This window comes from Manis pentadactyla, chromosome 3 (genome assembly GCF_030020395.1).
Source record: "Manis pentadactyla isolate mManPen7 chromosome 3, mManPen7.hap1, whole genome shotgun sequence".
NCBI lineage: Eukaryota > Metazoa > Chordata > Mammalia > Pholidota > Manidae > Manis > Manis pentadactyla.
The window spans coordinates 19,390,178-19,416,509 of NC_080021.1; the positions used below are offsets into that span (position 1 = coordinate 19,390,178).

The 26,332-nt window shown below is 36.7% G+C and overlaps 1 protein-coding gene across 1 annotated transcript in view; it reads left to right on the forward strand.

The window, feature by feature from the left end:
* Nucleotides 1-25,764, forward strand: part of LOC130682822 (serine/threonine-protein kinase TAO1-like) — a 107,025-nt gene extending 81,261 nt beyond the window's left edge. Inside the window, exons 17-21 of the mRNA XM_057497770.1 lie at nucleotides 7,143-7,271; nucleotides 9,777-9,980; nucleotides 11,948-12,187; nucleotides 16,483-16,665; nucleotides 21,977-25,764. Coding sequence (XP_057353753.1) covers nucleotides 7,143-7,271; nucleotides 9,777-9,980; nucleotides 11,948-12,187; nucleotides 16,483-16,665; nucleotides 21,977-22,303 — 1,083 coding nt within the window. The 3' untranslated portion in view covers nucleotides 22,304-25,764. The remainder of the gene's footprint in view (nucleotides 1-7,142; nucleotides 7,272-9,776; nucleotides 9,981-11,947; nucleotides 12,188-16,482; nucleotides 16,666-21,976) is intronic.
* Nucleotides 25,765-26,332: the final 568 nt, after the last annotated feature.

A 26,332-nucleotide genomic window follows, 5' to 3' on the forward strand; every position in this document is an offset into this window, starting at 1 on the left:
TGGCAGGCTGGCACTGGCTTACAAACCAGCTGCTCCTGCCCTGGTGTCAGTCCAGCCAGAGGGAGGTCCTGCCTACAGCAGCTACAAATGCAAGGCATAGAGGGTTACACCTGTGTGTTCAGCTGACTAGTCTGGCTGTGGAGAGATGCACAGTAGCCAGGAAGCAGGAAACAGCTCTTCCCAACCCCCAGTCACCAGTGTCGCTCTGCTGAGACCCTGACATCACTCCACGGGCTAAGTAACTCCATGGAGTATGCCTTCAGGGTCCTAGAGGGTGCCACATACAAATATGAAATGCCAGAGGAACCTGGTTCAAACCAAAATCTACAAAACACCAGAAAAGAGGTCAAGTGAAAATGAACTCATCAATCTTCCTAAAAGAGATTTTTTAAAAATCATAAACACATCCATGTAGGTACAGAAAAATGCTCAAGAATGCAGGAACGAATCCAGAACAGAGATCCATTCATTACGGAATACAATGCGGGGATTTAAAAGCAGATTAGATATGGTGGAGGAGACGATAAATGAAGAAAAATTAAAGAAGAGGAATGCAAAGAAGCTGAGGCACAGACAAAAAGATCTCTAGGAATGAAAGAATATTGAGAGAACTGTGTGACCAATCAAAATGGAACAATATTCATATTATGGGGGTATCAGAAGAAGAAGGGAAAGGAAAAGGGAAAGTGTCTTTGAGGAGGTAATTGCTGAAAACTTCCCCAATCTGGGGAAGGAGATAGTCTCTCAGGCCATGGAGGTGCACAGATCTCCCAACACAAGGGACCCAAGGAAGACAACACCAAAATATATAATAATTAAAATGGCAAAGATCAAGTATAAGGAGAAAATATTAAAAGAAGCCAGAGAGAGAGAAAAGATCACATACAGAGGAAAACCCATCAGGCTATCATCAGACTTCTCAGCAGAAAACTTACAGGCCAGAAAGGAGTGGCATGATATATTTAATGCAATGAAGCAGAAGCAAGAATACTCTACCTGCAAGATTATCATTTAACATTGAAGGAGGGATCAAACAATTTCCAGATAAGCAAAAGCTGAGAGTATTTACCTCTCACAAACTGTCTCTGCAGTGTATCTTGCATTGGACTGCTGTAGATGGAAGTGTTCCTAAGGCTAAATAGCTGTCACCAGAGGTAATAAAACCACATTAAGGAAAGCAGAACAATCAATTACTAAGCAAATGCAAAATTAAACCAACTATCCCAAAGTAGCTTAAGGGATAGACAAAGAGTACAGAATCTGATACTTAATATATAAACAATGGAGGAAGAAGAAAAAGGAGGAGAAAAAAGAGAATCTTTAGATTGTGTTTGTAATAGCACACTAAGTGAGCTTAGACTCTTAGATAGTAAGGAAGTTTCCCTTGAACCTTCGGTAACCATGAATCTAAAGCCTGCAATGGCAATAAGTACATACCTATTGATAATCACCCTAAATGTAAATGGACTGAGTGCACCAATCAAAAGACACAGGGCAATAGAATGGATAAAAAAGCAAGACCCATCTATATGCCACTTAAAAGAGACTCACATCAAACCCAAAGACATACACAGACTAAAAGTGAAGGGATGGAAAAAGATATTTCATGAAAACAATAGGGAGAAAAAAGCAGGAGTTACAGTACTTATATCAGACAAAGTAGACTTCAAAACAAAGAAAGCCACAAGAGCAAAGGAGGACATTACATAATGATAGAGGGGTCAGTCCAACAAGATGATATAGCCATTATAAATACCTATGCACCCAACACAGGAGCCCCTACATATGTGAAACAAATACTAACAGAATTAAAAGAGGAAATAGAATGCAATGCATTCATTTTAGGAGACTTCAACACACCACTCACTCCAAAGTACAGATCAACCAGACAGAAAATAAGTAAGGAAACAGAGGCACTGAACAACACATTAGAACAGATGGACCTAACAGATATCTACAGAATGCTCCACCCAAAAGCCGCAGGATACACATTCTTCTCAGGTGCACATGGAACGTTTTCAAGAATAGATTATATACTAGACTACAAAAAAGAATGTCAGTAAATACAAAAATATTGAAATTGAACCAACCAGCTTCTCAGACCACAAAGGTATGAAACTAGAAATAAGTTACTTAAAGAAAATGAAAAGACCCACAAACCCATGGAGGCTTAACAACATGCTCCTAAATAGTCACTGGATCAGTGACCAAATAAAAACAGATCAAGCAATGCAAAATCTGTGGGATGCAGCTAGGGCTGTGCTAAGAGGGAAGTATATTGCAATACAGGCCTGCCTCAGGAAAGAAGAGAAATCCGATATGAACAGTCTAAACTCACAATTAACAAAACTAGAAAAAGCAGAACAAATGAGGCCCAAAGTCAGTAGAAGAGGGACATAATAAAGATTAGAGCAGGCTTAAATAAAATCAAGAAGAATAAAACAATAGAATCAATGAAAGCAGGAGCTGGTTCTTTGAGAAAATAAGCAAAATAGAAAAACCCCTAGCCTTATCAAGAAAAAAAGAGTGTCTAGAAATGAGAAAGGAGAAATCACTATGGGCACTATGGAAATACAAAGAATTATTAGAGAATATGGTGAAAAATTGTATGCTGAGAAACTTGATAACCCAGAAGGAATGAACAATCTTTCAAGAAAAGTACAACCTTCCTTGGCAGACCCAGAAAGCAACAGAAAATCTGCACAGATCAATTATCTGCAGCAAAACTGAATTGGTAATAAAACTCTACCTAAAAATAGAACTCTTGGACCAGATGGCTTCACTGCTGAATTTTATCAGACATTTAGTGAAGACCTAGTACCCACCCTCCTTAAAGCTTTCCAAAAAGTAGACAAGGAGGGAATACTTCCACCCTCATTCTATGAGGCCAGCATCACTCTAATTCCAAAATTAGGCAAATACACCACAAAAAAAGAAAATTCTAGACCAATATCTCTGGTGAACATAGGCGCAAAAACACTCAACAAAATCATAGTAAAAAATATATCAAACAGATCGTCTATCATGATCAAGTACAATTTATTCCAGGGGTGAAAGGATGGTACTACATTTGAAAATCCATCAGCATCATCCACCACATTAACTAAAATAAGGACAAAAAGCACATGATCATCTCCATAGAAGCAGAAAAAGCACTCGACAAAATTCAACATCCATTCATGGTAAAGAATATCAAGAAAATGAGTATAGAGGGCAAGTTCCTCAAAATAGTAAAGGCCATATATGACAAACCCAAAGCCAACATCATACTTAACAGTGAGAAGCTGAAAGCTTTTCCTCTAAGTCAGGAACAAGAGAAGGATGCCCACTCTTTCCACTTTTATTCAACATTGTACTAGTGGTCCTAGTCGCAGTAATCAGACAACACAAAGAAATAAAAGGCATCCAGATTGGTAAAGAAGAAGTTAAACTGTCACTGTTTGCAGATGACATGATATTATACATAAAAAATCTTAAAGAATCCACCCCTAAACTACTAGTACTAACAACTGAATTCAGCAAAGTGGCAGGATACAAAATTAATACACAGAAATCTCTTGCATTCCTATACACTAATGATGAACTAGCAGAAAGAGAAATTAGGAAAACAATTCCATTCCCAACTGCATCAAAAAGAATAAAATGCCTAGGGATAAACCTAACAAAGGAAGTGAAAGACCTATACACTGAAAACTACAAGACATTTAAGAAAAAGAAGATACTAATAAATGGAAATAACATCCCTTGCTCATGGATAGGAATAATTAATATTGTCAAAATGGCCATCCTGCCTGAAGCAATCTACCGATTCAGTGCAATCCCTATCAAAATGCCAACAGCATTTTTCAGTGAGCTAGATCAAATAGTTCTAAAATTCATATGGAACCACAGAAGACCCCAAATAGCCAAAGCAATCATGAGAAGGAAGAATAAAGCAGGGGGCGGATTATCCTCCCCAACTTCAACCTCTACTGCAAAGGCAATTTGGTACTGGCACAAGAAAAGACCCAAAGACCAATAGAACAGGGTAGGGATCCCAGATATAAACCCAAGCAAATGTGGTTAATTAATATACCATAATGGAGCCATGGACATACAATGGGGAAATGACAGCGTCTTCAACAACTGGTGTTGGCAAAACTGGACAGCTACATGCAAGAGAATGAAACTGGATTATTGTCTAACCCCATACACAAAAGTAAATTCAAAATGGATCAAAGACCTGAATGCAAGTCATGAAACCATAAAACTCTTAGAAGACAACATATGCAAAATCTCTTGAATATAAACATGAGCAACTTTTTCCTGGATGCATCTCCTTGGGCAAGGGAAACAAAAGCAAAAATGAACAAATGGGACTACATCAAGCTTTTCTGTACAGCAAAAGACACCATCTGGAGAACAAAAAGGCATCCTACTGTATGGGAGAATATATTTGTAAACAACATATCCGACAAGTGATTAACATCCAAAATATGTAAAGCGTTCACATGCCTCAACACCCAAAAAGCAAATAACCCAATTAAAAAATGATCACAGGATATGAACAGACGCTTCTCCAAAGAAGAAATTCAGATGGCCCAGAGGCACTTGAAAAGATGTTCCATATCACTAATTATCAGGGAAATGCAAATTAAAAGCACAATGAGATATCACCTCATACCATTTAGCATGGCCAACATCGAAAAGACTAGGAACAACAAATGGTGGCTAGAATGCAGAGGAAGGGGATCCCTCCTACACTGCCGGTGGGAATGTAAACTAGTTCAACCATTGTGGATAGCAATATGGAGGTTCCTCAAAAAACTAAAAATTGAAATTGCATTTGACCCACGAATCCACTCGTAGGAATTTACCCAGAGAAAAAAAGTTGTCAGATTCAAGAAGACATATGCACCCCTATGTTTATCACAGCACTATTTACAATAGCCAAGATATGGAAGCAACCTAAGTGTCCATCAGTAAATGGATGGATAAAGAAGAAGTGGTGCATATGCACAATGGAATACTATTCAGCCATAAGAAAGAAACAGATCCTACCATTTGCAGCAACATGGATGTAGCTAGACGGTATTACACTCAGTGAAATAAGTTAGGGAGAGAAAGACAAGTACCAAATGATTTCCCTTATTTGTGGAGTATAACAATGAAGCAAAACTGAAGGAACAAAGCAGCAGACTCACAAACTCCAAGAAGGAACTAGCGGTTACCAAAGGGGAGGGGTGCGGGAGGGCGGTTGAGGAGGGAGGGAGAAGGGCATTGAGAGCTATTATGATCAGTACACATGGTGTAGGGGGGGATCATGGGGACAGTGTAGCACAGAAAAGACATGTAGTGATATGGCATCTTACAACACTGATGGGCAGTGACTGCAATGGGGTATGGGGGGAACTCGATGATATATGTGGGTGAATGTAGTAACCACATTATTTTTCATGTGAAATCATCATAAGAGTGTATATCAAAGATACCTTCATGAAAAAAAAAGTCATTAAGTATTCTGTTCTAGGCCGTGGGTACTTTGGTTATCTGAGAAGTTTGATAAATCAGTTAGTAGGTGATTTAGGTGTCAAAAAAACATTCATCACTCTCTATGTACTTTTTGGAAACCTTAAATTTATAGTAGCATTTTTATATCAGAAGAATTGAAGAGTACTGTAATATACAGAGAATGTTAAATTAAGAGGAATTAAGAGGGTTTCACATTCAGATTTAGTCCATTTGTTTACTACAAATAAGTATCATTCTACTGTATGATAAAGGTGCATTTTTTAGGAGTCTTTTGTGAAAACTGGTTTCTAATTTCCTTGGTGTCCCATTAGTTTCAATTTATTTTGATAATCACAGTTGTCAAGTAAAATGTAAACTTCTCAATAAATTTACACCATATCTTCAAATATGTCTGGCTAGTCTGCCCTGGGGCATTTATAGCTACCCTGTTCACCCTTCCCTGCAAAAAAAAGAAGAATCACTCTCTCACAGGAACAGAGAATTTAGCAAAATAATTTCTGGTGTAAATGAACTCTTTGATTTTGAAATAATTTGGTGAAAGAATGTAGAAATATTTAGAATCCTGTTTGGTGTTGTACTTTCTTGAATACTTCGTAAAGAGGTAGATACTAACATTTTTAGGAAAGGAATTCATGAAACAGGATGTACAATACGATTTTAGATTTGTTTTATATATTTATATCAATATCTATACATGCCTAGAAAAAATTAGGAAGGGTATGCACCAAAATGTTTATATTGGTCATCTCTGGGTGGTAAAATCATGCAAGATTTTTCTTCTTTGTGTTTTTCTGTATTTCCTAAATGTTCTACAATGGATATGTATAGTTCACCCTCGAATAACATAGGTTTGAACTGCACAGGCCCATTTATACACTTTTTTTTTTCAATAAAGGTCTTGAAAAATGTTTTGGGAGACAGTTTAAAAGATCATTTTCTTTTTTCTAGCTTTCTTTGTTGTAAGAATACAGTATAGAATTTATACAACATACAGAATATGTGTGAATATCTGTTCATGTTGTTAGTAAGGCTGCCAGTCAGCAGTATGCTTTTAGTAGTTAAGTTTTTGGGGAATGAAAAGTTATAGGAGGATTTTTTTACTCTGTTGGGAGTCAGCACCCCTAATCCCCACATTGTTTAAGGGTCAACTATTGCATGTATCATCAGAAATAAAATAATAATATACAGGTATTTAATATTTAACATTTTCATATTATTTAAAATACAAATTAAAAGTCAGGGTTTAATTTGAAGATGAAGGTATTACATTGTTTAATACACAAGTCAAGCTAGATAAAAGGTCATAACTTAATTACATTTGTTTTGTTTTATTAGTGGGGGGTGTCGGGCAGCATACTCCACTTAAATGGGGGAAAAAAGGTGAAAACACTGACCCTGTAAAAGATCAGCATTTTAAAGATGAGTTCCATTTTAGTGGTTCTCTGAAATTCAAATCATAAGGGTGCTGAGTAATACTTGTTAATAATTTATTGGATATTCTTGTTTTGGTAATGATTATACTGATTTTATAATCTTAGGTGGAAGGAAATATCCTTGCTAATGTGTATTAAACTGCTGCTTTGAAGCTTATCTACTTAGCTAATTTGATCCATTTAAAAATTTTCCTATAGGCTAAACTGATGTGCAACGAGGTGAAAAAATTTCAGCAGCGTATCCAGGCTGAGCAGAAGAAAGAACTGGATAGCCTTTTGAAGACCCAGAAGAGAGAATACAAACTTCAAAAGGAACAGCTTAAGGAGGTATTTACTTTATAAAAATTTTCAAGCCACTTACCTGCTTACTGTTTATATCCAATATTGATCTACTCATAGAACCATTAAGATAAATTTTTCTTTTGTTTGTGGCCACTAAAAATATATCAGTTTAAGTGAGAACATTGATTATAACCTATTACTTTTCAATGGCTGAGATCCTCAGTTGAGTGGGATCTAAAAAGAGTGATCTCTTGAAAATGTGAATTATTTTATAAAGCTGTTATTTAGTAGCTTTCCTAAGCACTTCTTAAGTAATTGAGTCACTAGAAATAAAAATATTTTAGCTGTGAAAAAGAACCGTACATCTCTTCCTTTAAAAGTAAATCATACCTTCTTACTTTGGGCTCAGATTACAATAATTTGTTCTTATTCTGATTTTAACACAGAAGAAGGATAAGAGGCATTTCTTCTCATCCCATTTTCTTTAATAGGAAAGCATGCTAATTATGTCAAATCCTATGGCTACAGGATTTCATGTGTGTTTGCCCTTTATGTGCTGCTTTCTTGAACTTATTTTTACCGCAGATCTAGTCTAACTGTGAGGAAAGCCATGTTGTCCTAAGGCAATTTCTGAAAGGGAATTATTATTCAGGATAGTGGTCAGGACAGGAAAATGGTATGTGTCAACTATAGCATATTTATTATATTGCAGAGAATATAAATCAGCCATCTTTTGTAGGTATAAGATGATTTTTCAGAGACTATTGACCTTATGGTTCTTCATCTGTTATTCAAGAAAGAAACCAATTCTTTATTACTTTTGTGGATAAAATACTCAAACACATAAATATAAAAAGCACATAAACTTGTAGTTCTCAACTTAAGGATGTCAATGAGAAGACAGGGATAATACAGGCATATACAGAATCACTTGGCTATGTTTTTCAAAATCTTTTGCCAAGGAAATTTCCTACCCACAAAGACTATAGTATGTCCCTTCCTCTATACTGATAATAATCATTCTAAATGAACACACACACACACACACACACACACACACACACACACACACACACACACACACACACACACACACACACACAGACATATGCAGACACAAAACTACCTTCTAACAGAAAACGAACTTATTAGTTAGACTATGAATTATATGCTTAAAGGATTATCTAAAACAACATATTCATTTATAAAACTAAAACCTGATTTCACTAGGAAACAACAATAGAACTGCATTTTGTTGGATATTTATTTGCAGTTGGGAATCCTATTTACCATCTTTTCAAATCCCATGTTCTAGTATTGAGTTTAGCTTTTAGATTATAGTAATGGGAATACATAGCAGGTTATATTCTTTAAAGCTGGAAAAATCTTATCAATGAACCTCACTCAGCAGGGTATATATAGCAAGGCTTTGTGCCACCAATGTCCTTAATAAGACTTATATGTCTAATTATAGGTCAAATTCCTACACACAAAAAAAGCACTATACCAAAGAGATTATGATTATTTTATCAAGATTAGTTTATCTATGTGCTAATAATTACATGGACTAAAAATTTCAGTCCATCAGTCTGTAAAAGAGGGTGTAAACTGGGGAAGTCTTGGTGGGTGGGGAATTTCCTTGGCAAAAGATTTTGAAAAACATAGTCAAATGATTCTTTGTGTATTGATTTTTATGTGTTTGAATATCTTATCAATGAAAGTAATGAATAATTGGTTTCTTTCTTGAACAACAGATGAAGAACCATAGGTTAACAGTCTCTAAAAAATCATCTTCGACCTAGGAAAGATGGCTGATTTATATTCTCTGCAAGGTTGATGCATTTTAGGTTGCAATATACTAGTATTAATTAGCATCCTCGGGTTTGCATCATTGAATGTATTGTCAATATTCTCATCTTGTCCAGTATAAATACATTTTTTTTTAGGTAGTTTGTGAGATGATATTTAAAATGCTGTAGAAAAACATTGGTCTTGCCTTCAGTGGTTATAATGCTGAATATTAAATCTATTCTAAAAGGTCTCTATTTTCCTTTGGTTTTGTTGATTTTCCATTTAATTTCTGGTCTTTTATACTGAACCCATCCTTAACTTTGCCAAAAACTTAGTATTTCTATTGTTGAAACCAAGAAGTGAGACATATCTATATTTTAACCTTAATTTTAATTCAAGTGTGATTTTTACTTGAAAGCTGTCTTCTTCCCCTTTTTGGAAGGACTTTAAAGAAAGATGTTTTACTTCATTCACCAATCATTGCGTGCTTTCAAAGCTATGAGCCATCCTAAATATAGCTGTGCAAAGCTAAAAAGTATGCATGTTTTCTAGTGTATGTTTTCTCTTTTCTTGTCCTACTTCATGGATAACTCCAGAAACAGAAAAATACTACCTACCTCCTTTAAGGTAATTGACCTGCCTGCCCATAAGAGAGGGCACAAATTAAGTACTTTTACTGAAGATTACCAGCTACCAAATAGTATATTCATGTAGTTAATTTTTATGTATTTTGAACTCAGTTGTTCTTTATCTTGCCAGGAGCTGAATGAAAACAAGAGCACCCCAAGAAAAGAAAGAGAGGAATGGCTTTCAAAGCAGAAAGAGAACATACAGCATTTCCAAGAAGAGGAAAAGACCAATCTTCTTCAGCATCAGAGACGGTACCTAGACCTGCAATGCCGTCTCTTCGAAAGAAAGCTGTTACTTGGGTGCCACAACTTGGAGCAGGACCTTGTCAGGGAGGTATGTGTAAATGGTGTGAAATCAGAATCTTCCTGAAAATATGTCAGTCACATCCCACCCTCAGGGCCTTAGAGCGCCTCTGCTTGCCTTTGCCTAAGTCCTTCTTCCCTGGAAACCCAACCCACACAGTTCACCTTCTCCCTCACTTCATATCTCCTCAATTCTGATCTCCAAATCCTCCTCCCTTCTGTAAATATTCTTGCAGTCCTCCCTCTCTCTCTCTCTCTCACACACACCACACGCACACACACACATATGTGCACACACTTTTTATGGGGATCTCTGTCTCCCCAAGTAGAATGGAAATTAGATGAAGTCCCAGGTTCTGTTCAGGGCTGTTATATCCAGTGGCTAGATATATCCAGGCCTTGTAGCTAGTGGCTGGCCCATAATAGGTATTCAATAAATATGTATTAAGTAAATATATAATAAATATTAATTCCATGAATGGAAGAACTGTTTATTTTTAAATATGAGAAAATTAATAGGATAACTTATGCCTTTTCATCCGAAATGGGTGCCATGAAGGTATATACTACCATTTAACATAGTTTTATAATCATGAAATTATTCATTGGGAATATGTAGAAACTTAGCCAATGAAAACAACGGTTCTCATTATCAGGTATACCTATGAGCATAGATCAATTTATTTCCAAGAGTGGCTTAAAATAAACTTCAAGTATAACATAATTATTCAAATTCACTAATAATTAAAGAAATTCAAATGAAAACAATTGCATCAATTAGATAAGATCGGTCTAAAAAATTGGTTAGTCCTAGTAGTGGCATGGGAAAGTGGTCAATGTTGGTAAGAATATAAATTGACACTGCCATTTTGGAGCATAATTCATCAGCTTTAACAATTTAATTTGCATGTATCGTCTACCCATCGAATCCGCTTCTAGAATTCTATCCTAAAGAAATAGTAACATAATTACATGGTGTATCATGTGTAGATGTTTATTGAAAATATGTCATAAAACAAAAAATAGAAAAAGTATGGCATCAGAAAGCACAAGCTTCCTATAAAAAATTTTTTTTAATCTGTATTTGTCCATTATATTTTTAGGTAAAGAAAGCATATTATATGCCTATAATATATATTGTTATTCAATTTTAAAACTGTATGTTTTTGTGTAATAGTTGTGTCACGATAAGTGTGGGGAAGGTTGGGAAACATATGCACCAAATGTTGGCCCCTCGAGAAGGGGCAGCAGAGGCAAAGGGGGCACGTCTGACTTCCTTCTACATAGAAAAAGAGAGAGAGTGTGTGTGAGTGTATGTGTGTGTGTGTTGTACATTTGATCTTTTAAACTGAAAAAAATTGTAGTAACATTTATTGATCAGGAGGTAGGTATTCTGACAGCTTTCCACTTATGAACTCATTTCACCCTCAGGTTAATTTTATGAAACAGCTATGTTATGGTCTCCATTTGAGAAGTAATGAAATGGAAGCACAGAGAGTTTAAGTAATTAACCCAAGGACTTACTGCTTGTCAGTAGCAGAGCCAGGATTTAGAAAGCAGGCAGCCTAGCCCTGGAGTCTTGTGTTCTTAACCACTGCACTATACTGGGTATACTGCATGTAATAGAATTGAAAGTATACTCTGAAGAAATTCAAAGGATGACTTAGAAATCCTGTTCAATACAAAATTAGGAAACATAAATGATGGAAAGAGAGTAGAAAGGACATTAAGTCTCTTGGGACAGATTTGATATGTCTTAAGCTTATTGCTAAAAGTAGTATAAATAGTAAATGAACAGATAAGGCAATTGTACTACTAATTGCCCATTTTCTGCAGTTTCAGTAATAAAAGTCTAATATTCACTGCGCAGCCATTATTAAATCACAGGATTACATCTATATATCCTGGTTATCCTGGTTATTCTGTTTCTTAGGATTTTTTTTTTCTCCTGGTATTGTACATCAGCAAATTACACCTTTGTCTTTTTTTATGGATTAGGAATTAAATAAAAGAAAGGCTCAAAAGGACTTAGAACATGCAATGCTACTGCGACAGCATGAATCCACGCAAGAACTGGAGTTCCGCCACCTCAACACAGTGCAGAAGATGCGCTGTGAGTTGATGAGTCTGCAGCATCAAACCGAGCTCACTGACCAGCTGGGGCGTAATAAACGGAGAGAGCGAGAACTAAGGCGGAAGCATGTCATGCAGGTTCGACAGCAGCCGAAGAGTCTGAAGGTACCTTTAGCCTAAGCTTCTTGACAAAGGAGAACAGATAAAAGGCATCATGTAAACAGTAAAAGTCTAAGCCAGATGTCTGTCATCAAGAAATTGAATAAGCTTTTTTTCTTTTCATTTTCAGCATGTTGGGTTAGTGTTGGTGTAGAGGGTCTATGGCTACAGACTTCTGCTTGTGTATTTCTCAGCAGAGTACCAAAAACTGGCCAGAACTTTTTAACTGTGGAAAGTGTCATAAATAAGAGTCAAAATTCTCATTTTAAGTGCACCCAAATGTCCAGTGTTGGTACTACAATCTACATATCAACATACTAACCTGCTGGCTTCTCTCTGTTGTTCCAAGTTTTATAGTTTTGGAATCTTATTTCCTCTGAATGTGATTTGTATCCAAAAGAGGCAGTAAGTTCTTAATTAGTACAGAAACCAGTGAATGAAAAATGCCTTTTTACCCCCTCTCCTTTCATTGTCAATACTCATCTTTAGAGGAATAGTGGAATTATCACACTGTTACTCCCATTCTTTCTGTGTTTGGTAACATAGGTAAGACCAGGGCATGTGTAGTTGGAGTGTATTTTTTTAATTAGTACATCAGAGTGAAGCAAGGTATTATATGCTGTCTTGTAGACAAATAAGGAAAGACAAGTGTTGGTGATATATAATATCAAAGGACTTTAAATTTTGTATTTGCTTTGATAGAGAAATTTATTTGTATGATACAAAATTCAAAAGATGCCAAAGTATATTTATTATAAAGTTAAAGGTTTCCCCTCTCCTTGTTCTTTAGGCTACCTGGTCCAGCCCCCTCTACCAAAATCAACCAGAGTTAACAATTCCAAGGAATTTTCAAATTTTATCACTTGTAATGAATATGTGAAGTATAATCACATGAATCTTAATAAACAAAAACCCAAAATGACCCGCTATATATGTTGTCACCCACAGTAGTACCTCAGTTAATCTGTACACGTCTGCACGTTGTAAACTTGTATTTACATCCAATAAGGCCCCGGTTCCACACTATCTTCTTTATACCCTTTTTCAAACTCTTTGACCATTTAACTATAAAACTATCAGGTAACAACACTTACCTGAATAACTCTCCTGAAGTGAAGTGAAATTCACTCACAAGTAATCTGTGTCCAAACCAGAAGCTAAACCACACCTAGTGGTATCTCTGATTCCTGTTCAACTCCATTCATACAAGTTGTCCTGAACAAAACACAGAAGCAAAGCTAAGATTCACCCTCTCCTTGTGAATCTAAGTAAAATTTTATACTTTGCTGTATCTTCAAAACAGCTAATGAACATCGTTTACAGAGTGGCTCGTACGTTGACTACCCTCATAACCGTCATTAGTTAATGCTTATCACAATCAGAATTCATAATGATTTTCCAGATTTATTTTGTCTTTGTAGTGGTTACATAGTAGGGTTTCCCACCAAAAGATATTTAAAGCATGTGTATAAAATGAATTACAGTTTTAAAGTGAGCAGCACCCAGAAGTAAACCAAACTGAAAGCTTGTTTAGTGTCTTTGGTCAGACCATAAATCTGATACGACTTCATTTCTCTGGGGCTTGGAAGAGGTTAGTTGTTTGCTGTTTAACCCTTCCTTTTTGTTCCCTGTTGTGGCAGCCTTCTCAGTTTGAAAGCTTGTAGACACTAGTCTGATTTTCACAGATACTGTTAAAAAATCAAGGGGAAAAATGATGTCTCACAGTCGTAGTCAGACTTCAGATAGAAAGCATCCTTCTCATGATACATAAGCTCAAGATTTTCTGTAAAAGAAATTGTTCTGTTACTTCAGTGGGAAAGAAAATCACCATGTTCCTCTTAGTTGTATATATCTATATACTTGCACAACTTGAACAAAACAGATTCTTTTTTTAAATTAAGGTATCATTGATAAACAATCTTAAGAAGGTTTCACATGAGCAACATTGTGTTTTCAACATTCATTCCTACTATCCAGTCCCCCCCAACCCACTGCAGTCACTGTCCATCAGCGTAGTAAGACACTATAGAGTCATTACTGTCTTCTCCGTGCTGTGCTGCATTCCCCATGACCCCACTATATTGTGAGTGCTAATAATAGTGCCCTTAATCCCCTTCTCCCTCCCTCCCCACCCACGCTCCCCAACCCCTTCCCTTTGGTAACCTAGTCCCTTCTTGGAGAAAACAGACTCTATTTTAACATCATGTCATTTCATTTATGTAAGTAATAGTTGCAACCTTTTTAGGTAAATTTGTACTTGCTAAGTAGTACTTCAACTTCAATAGTTGCAACTATTCCAACTTTCTCCAAGACAAGGGGGATAGAAGGACTTCAGTTTGCACACTTAGGTAAGCTGACAGTATTTGTAGACATTGGGGCACCATTTCTGAGGAATGACTTGGGTAAACACCTATTGTTTGTCTGCCATTAGGTGACGTTTTGTCAGTATTAAGTGATTAAGAAACAACTGGAACATGTTTATCCTGCCTTCACTTGAGTGAAACATTGAGGAATATAGTTTGTTCTTGGTATAAGTATTAATCTTGTTGAGAAAAAATTTCAGGTTATTTCTTTTTGTCATTAGCTAGTGATATGGAGTGACTATAGTTTTCTTGGCAATATATTTGAATATTTAAAAGTTTTTTAAAGAATGGAGGCTGTTACACAAAGTCAGAAGAGAATTCTAAATTTCATTGTTCCATTTCTGCCTAACTTGGAGGAATTTTATTAACCAAGGGCAGTATTTAAGAGCAGTGCTAAGCGTAACTAAACCAAGAGTTTGTCTTTCTAGCTAGACATTTCTTGACCCTTCACAGAATAAAGGTACATGACTATGACTTAGTACCTCAATTGGTGTAAAATGCAGAAAAGGATATATATTTGATTTTGCAGTATGGGAGCAAAGAGTGTGAACTAGTTCCTTGACAAGAGTGTTTGGTCATACATGCATTTGCACACTTAGTCAACCATTCAATATCTGGCAGTATATATATTGAGGTAAATAATTTCAACAATAGGTTCTGCCTTTGTGTAGCAAATGAGTGTTGTTACTTGTAGGCTTGATGGGTATACCTTATAAAATATATCTCATCTTACTAAGTTTTGTTGAAACTTGAGTTCATAGAATAATTAACCTGTGATTTAAAGCCAGAGTTATTCTGTTTCTGAACTCAAATTATTTTATCTCAAAAGTCTTTATATAGTTCATGTCTGGTATCATTACCACAAGAAGGGTTGTCCCTTCTCTTGCCTCATAACTTTTCTTTGACCTTTGAAAGATTAGTTAGCTGACTTTCAGGTTTTTGCTCGTGGTGCTAAAGAGTAAACCCTAAGGAGAAGCAGACGCAAAACTTAGCCATGTTAACTGAGCAGTATGACCACAACATTAATGAAATGCTCTCCACTCGAGCTGTAAGTTTACTTTGCTTAGGCAAAACAAATTTAGTGCCCCTTTCCTTCCACCGCCCGAATAAAATCCCAACAATTGAAATATTAAGTTGGAAATGAAAACTCTGCTGCACCTTGGGAAATAGTGATGGTGGTCCATATTCTTCTTGTTCTCAGCATTGCTTGGAAATGTGCATGATGCATATGTAATTCTCTTTGATACATTTGGACATGAGGTTCCACGTAGGCTCTCTGCTGGTGCCTTGCAGAGGTTTAGTACATATACCAACAGTGTATCAAGATTGGAGAAGCAACTTTGTTAAGCAGTGTTCAAAAAGTAGTACTTTATCGGGAATCCAGATGGTCACATTTGAGTGCGGGTACAAAATAGTTGCTATGTAAGTTTACAGACTTTTTCTTAATGGGCCAGATAGTAAATATTTTAGGAGGAAAAATTGGGGTTATTATGTGGGTATTTACATAGCCATTTAAAATGTGACCATTTCAGAATGTAAAAAACCATTCCTAATTAGTGGACTATTGAAAAACAAAAACAGAAAATCAGGTAGCTGTTCAGATTTGGCCCATAAGCTGTGGCATGCTTGTCCCTGTTCTGTAGTTATTTCCATTGGAGAGAAGAGATTCACAGTCTTATATCAATCAGATTCTCTGTTTTTCTTTAAAAAATAATGATTATTTAGACATCATCCGAATAGCTTATGATAGCTTTATCCTTATAATGCCGTCATTGGTTGCTGTGTTTTCCTTTTCCAGAGATGTTTACTCCAAGATGTAAAAGAGAACAGTTGTGCCCTATAGAAGAGTAGTCTGTCTTAACTTACACCTCCTCCTTTCCATAGGTCATGAAAAGATAGCTCACAGGAGGATATATCTGTTTTCTTTCTCTCTTTCAGCCGCATTTGGATGAAGCACAGGAGGCAGAGTGCCAGGCTTTGAAAACGCAGCTGCAGCAGGAACTGGAGCTGTTGACTGAACTTCAGAGCAAGATCAAAATGCAGGCTGAGGCGCAACACGCTCAGGAGCTTCGGGAGCTTGAACAGAGGGTCTCCCTCCGCAAGGCACTCTTAAAACAACAGGTATACGTAATAGAAAAAAGTAATTGTGCCAGTATTTGCTTTCATCAAAATCATTTCATAAATATATTTTCATGATGACAGAAGTGGCATTAGATTGTTTTCACAATACCATATTTCCTTAATTCTAGTTTTGGTAGTGTTTTCTTTTTCTTTAAAATTACTGATTCAGTAATGAACCTTAAAATTAATGAGTGTGATATATTAAAGGAATATACTTAAGTAGTAATTGCTAGAGGAATGATGTGGAGTTATGTGAAGACAGTTGAATTGTAAAAGGATAGCTCTGGCTCCGTCTTCCTCACTTCTTTTGTGTACCTAGTTGTACCTACAGAAATTGGAGAGAAACTTGGATAGTGAAGGAAAAAACTTTAGTAATTGCTTGAGAGAGACAAGGAAAAGGGATCAGGAATATACTTTGTTCATTCATCCCTGGTCTGAAACTGTACAGATTGATGCATTACTAGAAAAGAGAAGGTGAAACCAGTTTTACACAGTTGAAGAGTCAGGCTGAAAATATTATTTCTAGCTGTAGCTTTATTTATTTTACTTATTCTTTGTCATGTATATTAGAACCAGAATCCCTGAATTCACTTGTGTCCTTTAAGGTACTGAGGCTGTGTGTGTGTGTGTGTGTTGGAGAAAGAACAATGGGTAGAAGCTTTTGAGAAAGAAGGAGAGGAAAGGCATTTGTCCTGAGTAGCAGCAGGATATCAGTTGTATCCAGGATGGAACGCTATGTTCCAGAATTCCTGGGCCATAAGTTCCCAGCAGCTGGCACGGTCTTAGGTCCCCTGTGAGTTAACACGTGCCTAATGGTTTTGTCTATTAAAAATTGTCATTGCTTCTGGACCATTAATTGGCCCATAGATTTTCCTCTACTTTCTACAGTTCTTGTGATAAAAATAGAATACCTCATTTCTATTAAAAAAAATATGTTCTTAAAAACTCCACCTAAATAAGGTGTTGCTATTTCTCTGGCACAGCTGTCTTTATGACTGGCTCCTTTAAGAGTTCCTTGCCTCTAAAAACTATCTCAACTGTGTTTCTCATTTAAAATGGGAAGGCAGAAACACATATAAATTTTTAGAAAAATGTAGTTGTCCCATGTACAGAATTCTTAAATCTGCCTGATTTCAACTTGCATATTTAAAATTTAATTTAAAGTTCCATCTCTTAGGCTTCAAAATTATCACTAAAAGAGAAACCTATAGTATTTCAGTAACAGTGTTATGAGAGAAATATTGGTACTGTTTTATTTGTATTTTTAGCTCCACCTAGTGGCTCCGAGTTAAAGAGTGCTAATTAGTATCTTAGGTGTAGTCTTATTTCAATATATGAACTAAGGCCTTTATGTTCTACAAAATCACGTAAAATGTTGGCATGGGGCTGATACCATTGCCGGAAGTGCAGTGGCACTCTCATCCATTGTTAATGCATTTTGGACAGCAATTTGGAAGTATAAATTGATCTTCAAAAATGTTAAGCAAAGAATTTAGAGAATTTAGAGAAAAGAAATCCTGAATACAGGAAAAGCAATACACATCAATATGTTACCTATGGCATGGTTTATAATGGTTTAAAACACCTAACCATCTAAAATAATTAAGTGCTTATGACCAAGCCACTTAATAAAATCTTACTCAACCATTTAAATAATGGCTATAAAGATAGTATTAATGTGGAAAAATGCTTATGAGGTGTTGAATAAAATAAAGACAAATCGCACTTAAAGTGAGTTGTACTAATACTTATAATGGCTATATTAACATGGTAGATTGGTTGTGGTGGTTTGTATTTGATAATAGACATGCATAAGATTATTTAGTATTAAAAATAATAAAAGAAACAGTGGAATAAATCTACAGTGCTTTGAGTTGCTACTTGATTTTTAGGGCTCATGTTTATATTTCAAGTGAAGTGCATGACTATAAAGCAGTTTGGGGTCAGTCAGTTGGCAACTACCAAGGCAGTGATATACCCATGGTATGATTTGAAAACATCGTAACATCCGTATTTTCTGTACTTTGTGCCTACTGGTTGTACAGATAAGAAACAGTCATCTGAAAATAGAGGTGGAACCAGAGAGAATGTTAGTTCTTTCTGGATGAATAATAATTCTGTTTGAAGATTGCTTTCAGCCTCCAAATGAACCAAGAATTTTCCTCCAGGTCGAGACACCAACAGAGGATGCCTCAGTTGAGGCTCACATGAGGTCTTACTGCAAATTTCCTTGTGCTTCATTTACGTTAAAGTTTCAGCAAAATGACAACATAACTATAAATGTTAAATTCTATGTGCATTCCATACATGCATAAAAAGTGGCAGTATTTCCAAAGTATAAATGGGCTTTTCTCTGTCTTATTTCCTTTAATTTTCCCTGAATATTTCACTTAATATCAACAAGATGGTTGGTAGTTTTTAAATAAGAATTGACAATTGGAATATCTTACAGGACCTTCCAAACTGAAAATATTCACACATTTGATTTCAGAGAAGATAGGTTAGGAGAGAAGTCTCAGAAGTCTTATATCCAGTGAAACCACCTTTCTTATTTACAGTAATAAATAAGATATTTTCAAAGAAATGGGGATTAATATAACCTATCACAAATCTTAGTTTTAATTTTTATTGAAAAATATTCTGAGTTTCTTAAATGACAAAACTAATTCAGCAACGAAAATTGAAGCTGTGCTTACTGGATGAAAGTGGATAAGCATTAATGTGTTTAATATTTTTATCAGGAGTTTCCTTCAAATAATATACAGGGCATTCAAATTAGTTAAATACTCAGTACAAGCCTATCCTTTATTAGGTCCTTTGAATGAAATGTTCTTAATAAATGGATTTTTGAAATTTTAAAATAGAAAAGATTTAAAAGAAAAATTTGAAGTTATTTGAATCCTTACAGATATATAAATTTAATTCTATAAGAATTGGGTAGTTTATATGTAGATATTAAAAGTGGAAAAGTTACTTTACAAATGCATATTTTTTTAAACTTGGCAATTATAGAGAAACAAATAGAAATTAAAATGTCTTTAATCTCACCACTCAGAAATCACCAGTTAACAATTTGATATCTTTCCCTTAGAAGAAGCATTGTGTCTAATCTAGGTTCTCTTTCAACCTTCATTAGGAAGTGCCCTCTCTAAACCTTTGTGACACTTTAGTACTTAGAGTTTCATAATTTTCGAACTCACCCTACCAAAGTCCATTCTGGCCTATTTGTAATTGCCCACACACATTTTATCATTTTGCATGTCTTTGCCCATGTTCCCTCTGCTGAATATATCTTCCCCTTCCCTTGTCTTCTGGTAAACATGTGCTTTTCCTTCCGAATCCAGTTTCTGTCACCTTCTCTGAGAAGACTTCTTTGCCCTACTCCTCTTCCCCTGTACAGTGAAGTACTCCATCCCTTTATATTTCTGCTTTACCTTATAAATCTGTTATTACATCTTATCATATTATGTGGCAGTTTTTTATTTGCATGTGTTTCCATGCTAAATCGTGTGTTTTTAAAAGGGCACTTTAAAAAACAACACATAAGAGAAGATTTGATAATATGGGTGAATGTTGTAACCACAATGTTGCTCATGTGAAACCTTCATAAGATTGTATATCAATGATAACTTAGTAAAAAATATATACATAAAAATTAAGCACATTTGTTGAGCTAGATTTCTGTGTAGAGAACAATGACTATTGGCTTAAGTCCTCAAGTATCTTGAAACCTAATTTAATACTTCTTTACAAATACTCTTTATTTCCTAGTTTTTAAAAACTTTGTATCATGGAAATTTTCAAACATACAGAAAAAGTATTAGTGAAATTATGAAGAACTAGTACAATTAAGTCCCCAAATACTCATTACCCAACTTCAACAGTTATCAGTATCTTGTTTATATTTCATCTGTTTCCCGACTCCACATGCAGCTTTTTAGGGGAGCAGAATAGGGGGCAGAGTATCTGAAATATTTTAAAGCAAATCCCAGCATAGAATCATTTCACTCCCAACACAGATAAGGAAATAAGGACTCTTTTACTTCAACATAGTCATAATTCCATTGTGTTAACTAACAAAATTAAAATAAATGTTTAAGATTACCTAATACTCAGTCCATACTTAGATTTCCCTTTGTATCTAAAAAAAGGTCTTCTTGGTTTATTTAGATTGGGGCCCAAACATGGTGTAGACAGTGCATTTGATTGTCTTTTAAGCCTTTTAGTCTCCCGTGCCCTTTTTTTTATTATTGTGGACTGGGTCATTTGCTTTGTAGGAATTCTCACATTTGAATTTGGCTGATTCCATCCTCATGGTGTCATTTAATGCATTCCTCTTTACTTTACATTTCCTGTAAACTGGTAATTAGATCTAGGGGCATGATTATATTTACTTTAATATTTTTTTCCTTTTAAAAATTTTTGTGAGGAATTTTCATAAGGGTTACTGTGTTACACTTCCTTTTGCATCACATCAAAAGATACATAATGTCTAGTTGTCCCACTTTGAAGTCATATTTGATGAGTGGGCTCAGATATTCTCATTCATTAACAATTTCTCCATCAACTTTTTCCCATTGTCATTGACTTTATTGTGTATTTTTCACACTAAAATCTATTTATAGTCAGCTATATATATTTGTAAACTTTTGAGTTGTCCAAAACTGATTATGACGGCTACCCAACCACTGATTTCTAAGTACATAGCGTCTCCTAACTTTCTAATGGAAATTTTATAGTTTTTGCTTGTTTTTCACTCAATGCTCTGATCTTCCTGGAATATGGTATCAGATGAGGTTCCATTTTTATTTTCTTCCAGATGGTTAGCCACTTGTGCCTGTGTTGTTTTTCCCATTAAATTAATTAGTGCTTTTGTCCTGCATTAAAAACTTACAAACTTCATTCTGTTTCTATGTTACTAATTACTGGTTCCTACACCAATACCATATTTATTATATAGAGTGACCTTATGGTGTATCTAATGAGGCTAGATTCTCCTTACACATTTTCTTTTTCAGTCTTTTTACCTAATGGATTTGGTAGCCATTGATGATAATTGCCCTGATTTATTGTTTCAATAGAGATTATTACCTTTGCTTTTAAGAACTTGATTTTACACATTTTAGCAATATAAGTTATATATGATTCCTACAGTACATCTCTTTGATTTTTAAATGTACATACTTTAAAATAGCCAGAGTGGACATTTTTATGATTCACTTTAAACCAGAATAATTATTGTTTCTGTAGTTTATAAAGTTTTTAAAACAAATGAGCTTTCTTTTTGCTTCCCCCCACCAACCCACAACAGATTGAAGAAGAGATATTGACATCACAGAATGAGTGCACTGAAAGGATACGAAGCCTGCTGGAGCGTCGAGCAAAAGAGATGAAAGCTGTCGACTTTGAAAGCGAGGGACTAGGTTTTAGAAACATCCATTCTAACCTTGCCCCTGAAGCATTCAGCCACAGCTCCCCCAGAGCTCCTCACAGGGGGCATCCCATAGGTGGCCTACCACAAGCCTGGGGCCATCCAGTGCAAGGTGGGTCCCCGGCCATGCAGGTCACCCTTCTGAGCCAATGCATGGGGTACCCCGAGGTAGCACTATGGGAGTTCGCAATAGCCTTCGGGTTCTGAGGCGGACAGCTGCCGGAGGATGTACGGAACACGGCATGAACTGAAGCAACAGTGTCACTTGACAAATATCCAATGGGTCACACATGTCTCACACGTAACTTAATAATTGAGAATGGCGAGGAGGAGCCAAGATGGTGCCGTGAGTAGGACAGCGGAAATTTCCTCCCAAAAACATATATATTTTTGAAAATACAACCATTCCTAAAACAGAGACCAGAAGATACAGTACAACAGCCAGGCTACATCTACATCTGCGAGAACCCAGTGCCTCGCGAAGGGGGTAAGATACAAGCCGTGGCCCGGCAGGACCCGAGTGCCCCCCACCCCAGCTCCTGGCAGGAGGAGGAGAGTCAGAGCGGGGAGGGAGAGGGAGCCCAGGACTGCTAAATACCCAGCCCTAGGCATCCGCACCAGAGCACGGACCCACAGTGCGTGGTGTGCTGGATACTAGGGAAACTGAACAGTAAAACCTGCGAGCGGGTCCCCACAGCCAGCGCACCTGGAACAAAAGAAAAGCAAGTGCTTTTTGAAGGTCTTAAAGGGACAGGGGCCTCACAGCTGGATGGAGGCGTCCCAGCACACTCAGCCCAGCAGCTGGGAATCCCGGGGAAGTCCAGGTGCTCCGACGCCCTGGGCGACAACGCAGCTCGGAGGCCCCTCACAGTGATAAACAGCCTCCCACCCATTCCCCCTCTGGTGCGGCCCCACCAGCGCAGAGCAGCAGCCTAAAAGTGGCCACGCCCACAACAACCATGCGGAGCTTACTCCACAGTAGCGGGGCAAGAATCAGAGACCCGTCTGCACACAGCTGCCCAGTAAAAGCCGCTGGGGGTCACCGTTCTCCCAGGAAAGGAAGGCCAGGAGCAAGTGGAAAGGGACTTTGATCTCCCAGCTGACACACATGCCAACTGCCTACGACTACCTCTATCACCATGAAAAGGCAGAAGAATTTGATACAGACCAGACTAACCCAGACATCCTCCCCCGAGAGGGAATCTGGGGAGATTGATTTAACCAGTCTTCCTGAAAAAGATTTCAAAATAAAGGTCATAACCATGCTGATGGACTTGCAGAGAAATATGCAAGAGCTAAGGAGGGAGAATACAGAAATAAAACAATCTCTGGAAGGACTTAAAAGCTGAATGGATGAGATGCAAGAGGCCATTAATGGAATAGAAATCAATGAACAGGAATGCAGAGAAGCTGATGCAGAGAGAGATAAAAGGATCTCCAGGAATGAAAGAATATTAAGAGAACTGTGTGACCAATCAAAACGGAACAATATCCACATTATAGGGCTACCAGAAGAAGAGAGAGAAAAAGGGATAGAAAGTGACTTTGAGGAAATAATTGCTGAAAACTTCCCCAAACTGGGGAAGGAAATAGCCTCTCAGACCATGGAAGCACACAGAACTCCTAATACAAGGGACCCAAGGAGGACAACACCAAGACACATAATAATGAAAATGGCAAAGATCAAAGACAAGGACAGAATATTAAAGGCAACCAGAGAAAGAAAAAAGGTCACCTACAAAGGAAAACCCATCAGGTTATCATCAGACTTCTCAACAGAAACCTTACAGGCCAGAAGAGAATGGCACAATATATTTAATGCAATGAAACAGAAGGGCCTTGAACCAAGGATACTGTATCCAGCACGATTATCATTTAAATATGAAGGAGGGATTAAACAATCCCCAGACAAGCAAAAGTTGAGGGAATTTGCCTCCCACAAACCACCTCTACAGGGTATTTTAGAGGGACTGCGCTAGATGGAAGGACTCCTAACACTAAACAGATGTCACCAGAGAAAATAAAATCACAGCAAAGAAAGCGGACCAATCAAATACTAACTAAAGGCAAAAAATAAAATCAACTACCCAAAAAAGCAGTCAAAGGAAACACAAAAGAGCACACACCACACACACACACACACACACACACACACACACACACACACACACGAAAAAAAACACCTAACATTCAAAGAATGGAGGAGGAGGAATAAGGGAGAGAAATAAAGAATCATCAGACTGTGTTTATAATAGCTTATAAGTGAGTGAAGTTAGACAGTAATGTAGTAAAGAAGCTAACCTTGAACCTTTGGTAACCAAAACCTAAAGCCTGCAATCTCAGTAAGTGCATATCTTTCAATAATCACCCTAAATGTAAATGGACTGAATGCACCAATCAAAAGACACAGAGTAATAGAATGGATAAAAAAGCAAGACCCATCTATATGCTGCTTACAAGAGAATCACCTCAAACCCAAAGACATGCACAGACTAAAAGTCAAGGGATGGAGAAAGATATTTCATGCAAACAAGGAGCAAAAAGCAGGTGTTGCAGTACTAGTGTCAGACTAAATAGACTTCAAAACAAAGAAAGTCACAAGGACATTACATAATGATAAAGGTGTCAATCCAACCAGAGGATATAACCATTATAAATATATACACACCCAATGCAGGAGCACCAACATATGTGAAACAAATACTAACAGAATTAAAGGAGGAAATAGAATGCAATGCATTCATTTTAGGAGACTTCAACACACCACTCACCCCAAAGGACAGATCCACCAGACAGAAAACAAGGACACAGAGGCACTGAACAACACACTGGAACAGATGGACCTAACAGACATCTATAGAACTCTACACCCAAAAGCAACAGGATACACATTCTTCTCAAGTGCACATGGAACATTCTCCAAAATAGACCACATACTAGGCCACAAAAAGAGCCTCAGTAAATTCAAAAAGACTGAAATTCTACCAACCAACTTCTCAGACCACAAAGGCATAAAACTAGAAATTGCACATAGAAAGCAAAAGGGCTCACAAGCACATGGAGGCTTAACAACATGCTCCTAAATAATCAATGGATCAACCAGCAAATCAAAATAATTGAGAATGGCCATTCCGCTGGAACAGTCCACCAAAAGAAACTCCCCATAGACGTCATCACAAGCGGCCTCCTCGCTTGGGTGCTACCGTGTGGAAGCTGAGTGCCTGTGGTATATTTTATTCATTTTTGTAAAGCGTTCTGTTTTGTGTTTACTAATTGGGATGTCATAGTATTTAGCTCTCAGGTTTTGTGTTTTGTTTTGGTTTTAACTTTTGGGGAAATTTTATGTAAAGGGGAATTGGTGTGTATGTGTGTTTATCAAATATGCACATACATGCACACATACAAGCCACGTGGTAAAAAGAAACTGGTTAGATGGGGGTATTTTCTGAAAACTGCAAAAACAATTCAGCAACGTGGCTTGAGTCGTCACTTTTGGACAATTCTATCCTAAGAAATTTGTGAAAAGATCTAAAGCCTTTCTCTGTATACCCCAGGTTCTTATGAGCCGCTCACAGCAGGCAGCATATGCTAAAACAAGTTATTATGGAAACACACCTGTATCCCCTCACCTATGTATTTTGTTTATTAAATAAATGTATTCTGTCTGACTTTCGTTGATTAAATTGGCCTCATTTGGAGTAGGAAAAAAGGACTAATTGTTAAGGAAAAAACGGAATCATTGGACATCATCAGCATTAAAAACTTCTGCTCATTAAAGTCATCAGTAAGAAAATGAAGAGGTAAGTCACAGTTCTTGAGAAAAAAATACACAATACATAAATTTAAGAAAGGATTTATATCCATAATATATAATTCCTATGACACTGTGAGAGAAAAGCAATCAACCTAATTTTAAAACAAGTGAAAGACTTGAACAGACACTTAACCCAGAAAGATATAAATGCCAAAAAGCACATGAAAAAGTACTCAACATCAAGGAAAGGCAAATTAACTATGAGATGCCATGTGTACCCATTAGAATGGTTAAATATTAAAAGATGGACATTGACAAATGCTGATGGGTGTGTAATATGGTACAATGACTGGAAAAAGGATTGGCAGCTTATTCTAAAGTTAAACTGTTCAGACAGATCCCCCATATCCCACATTTGGGTTCTTGTGATGACTGGGAGATCTCTACTTAGATCAGGATACCAAAACAAGTTATCCTGATTT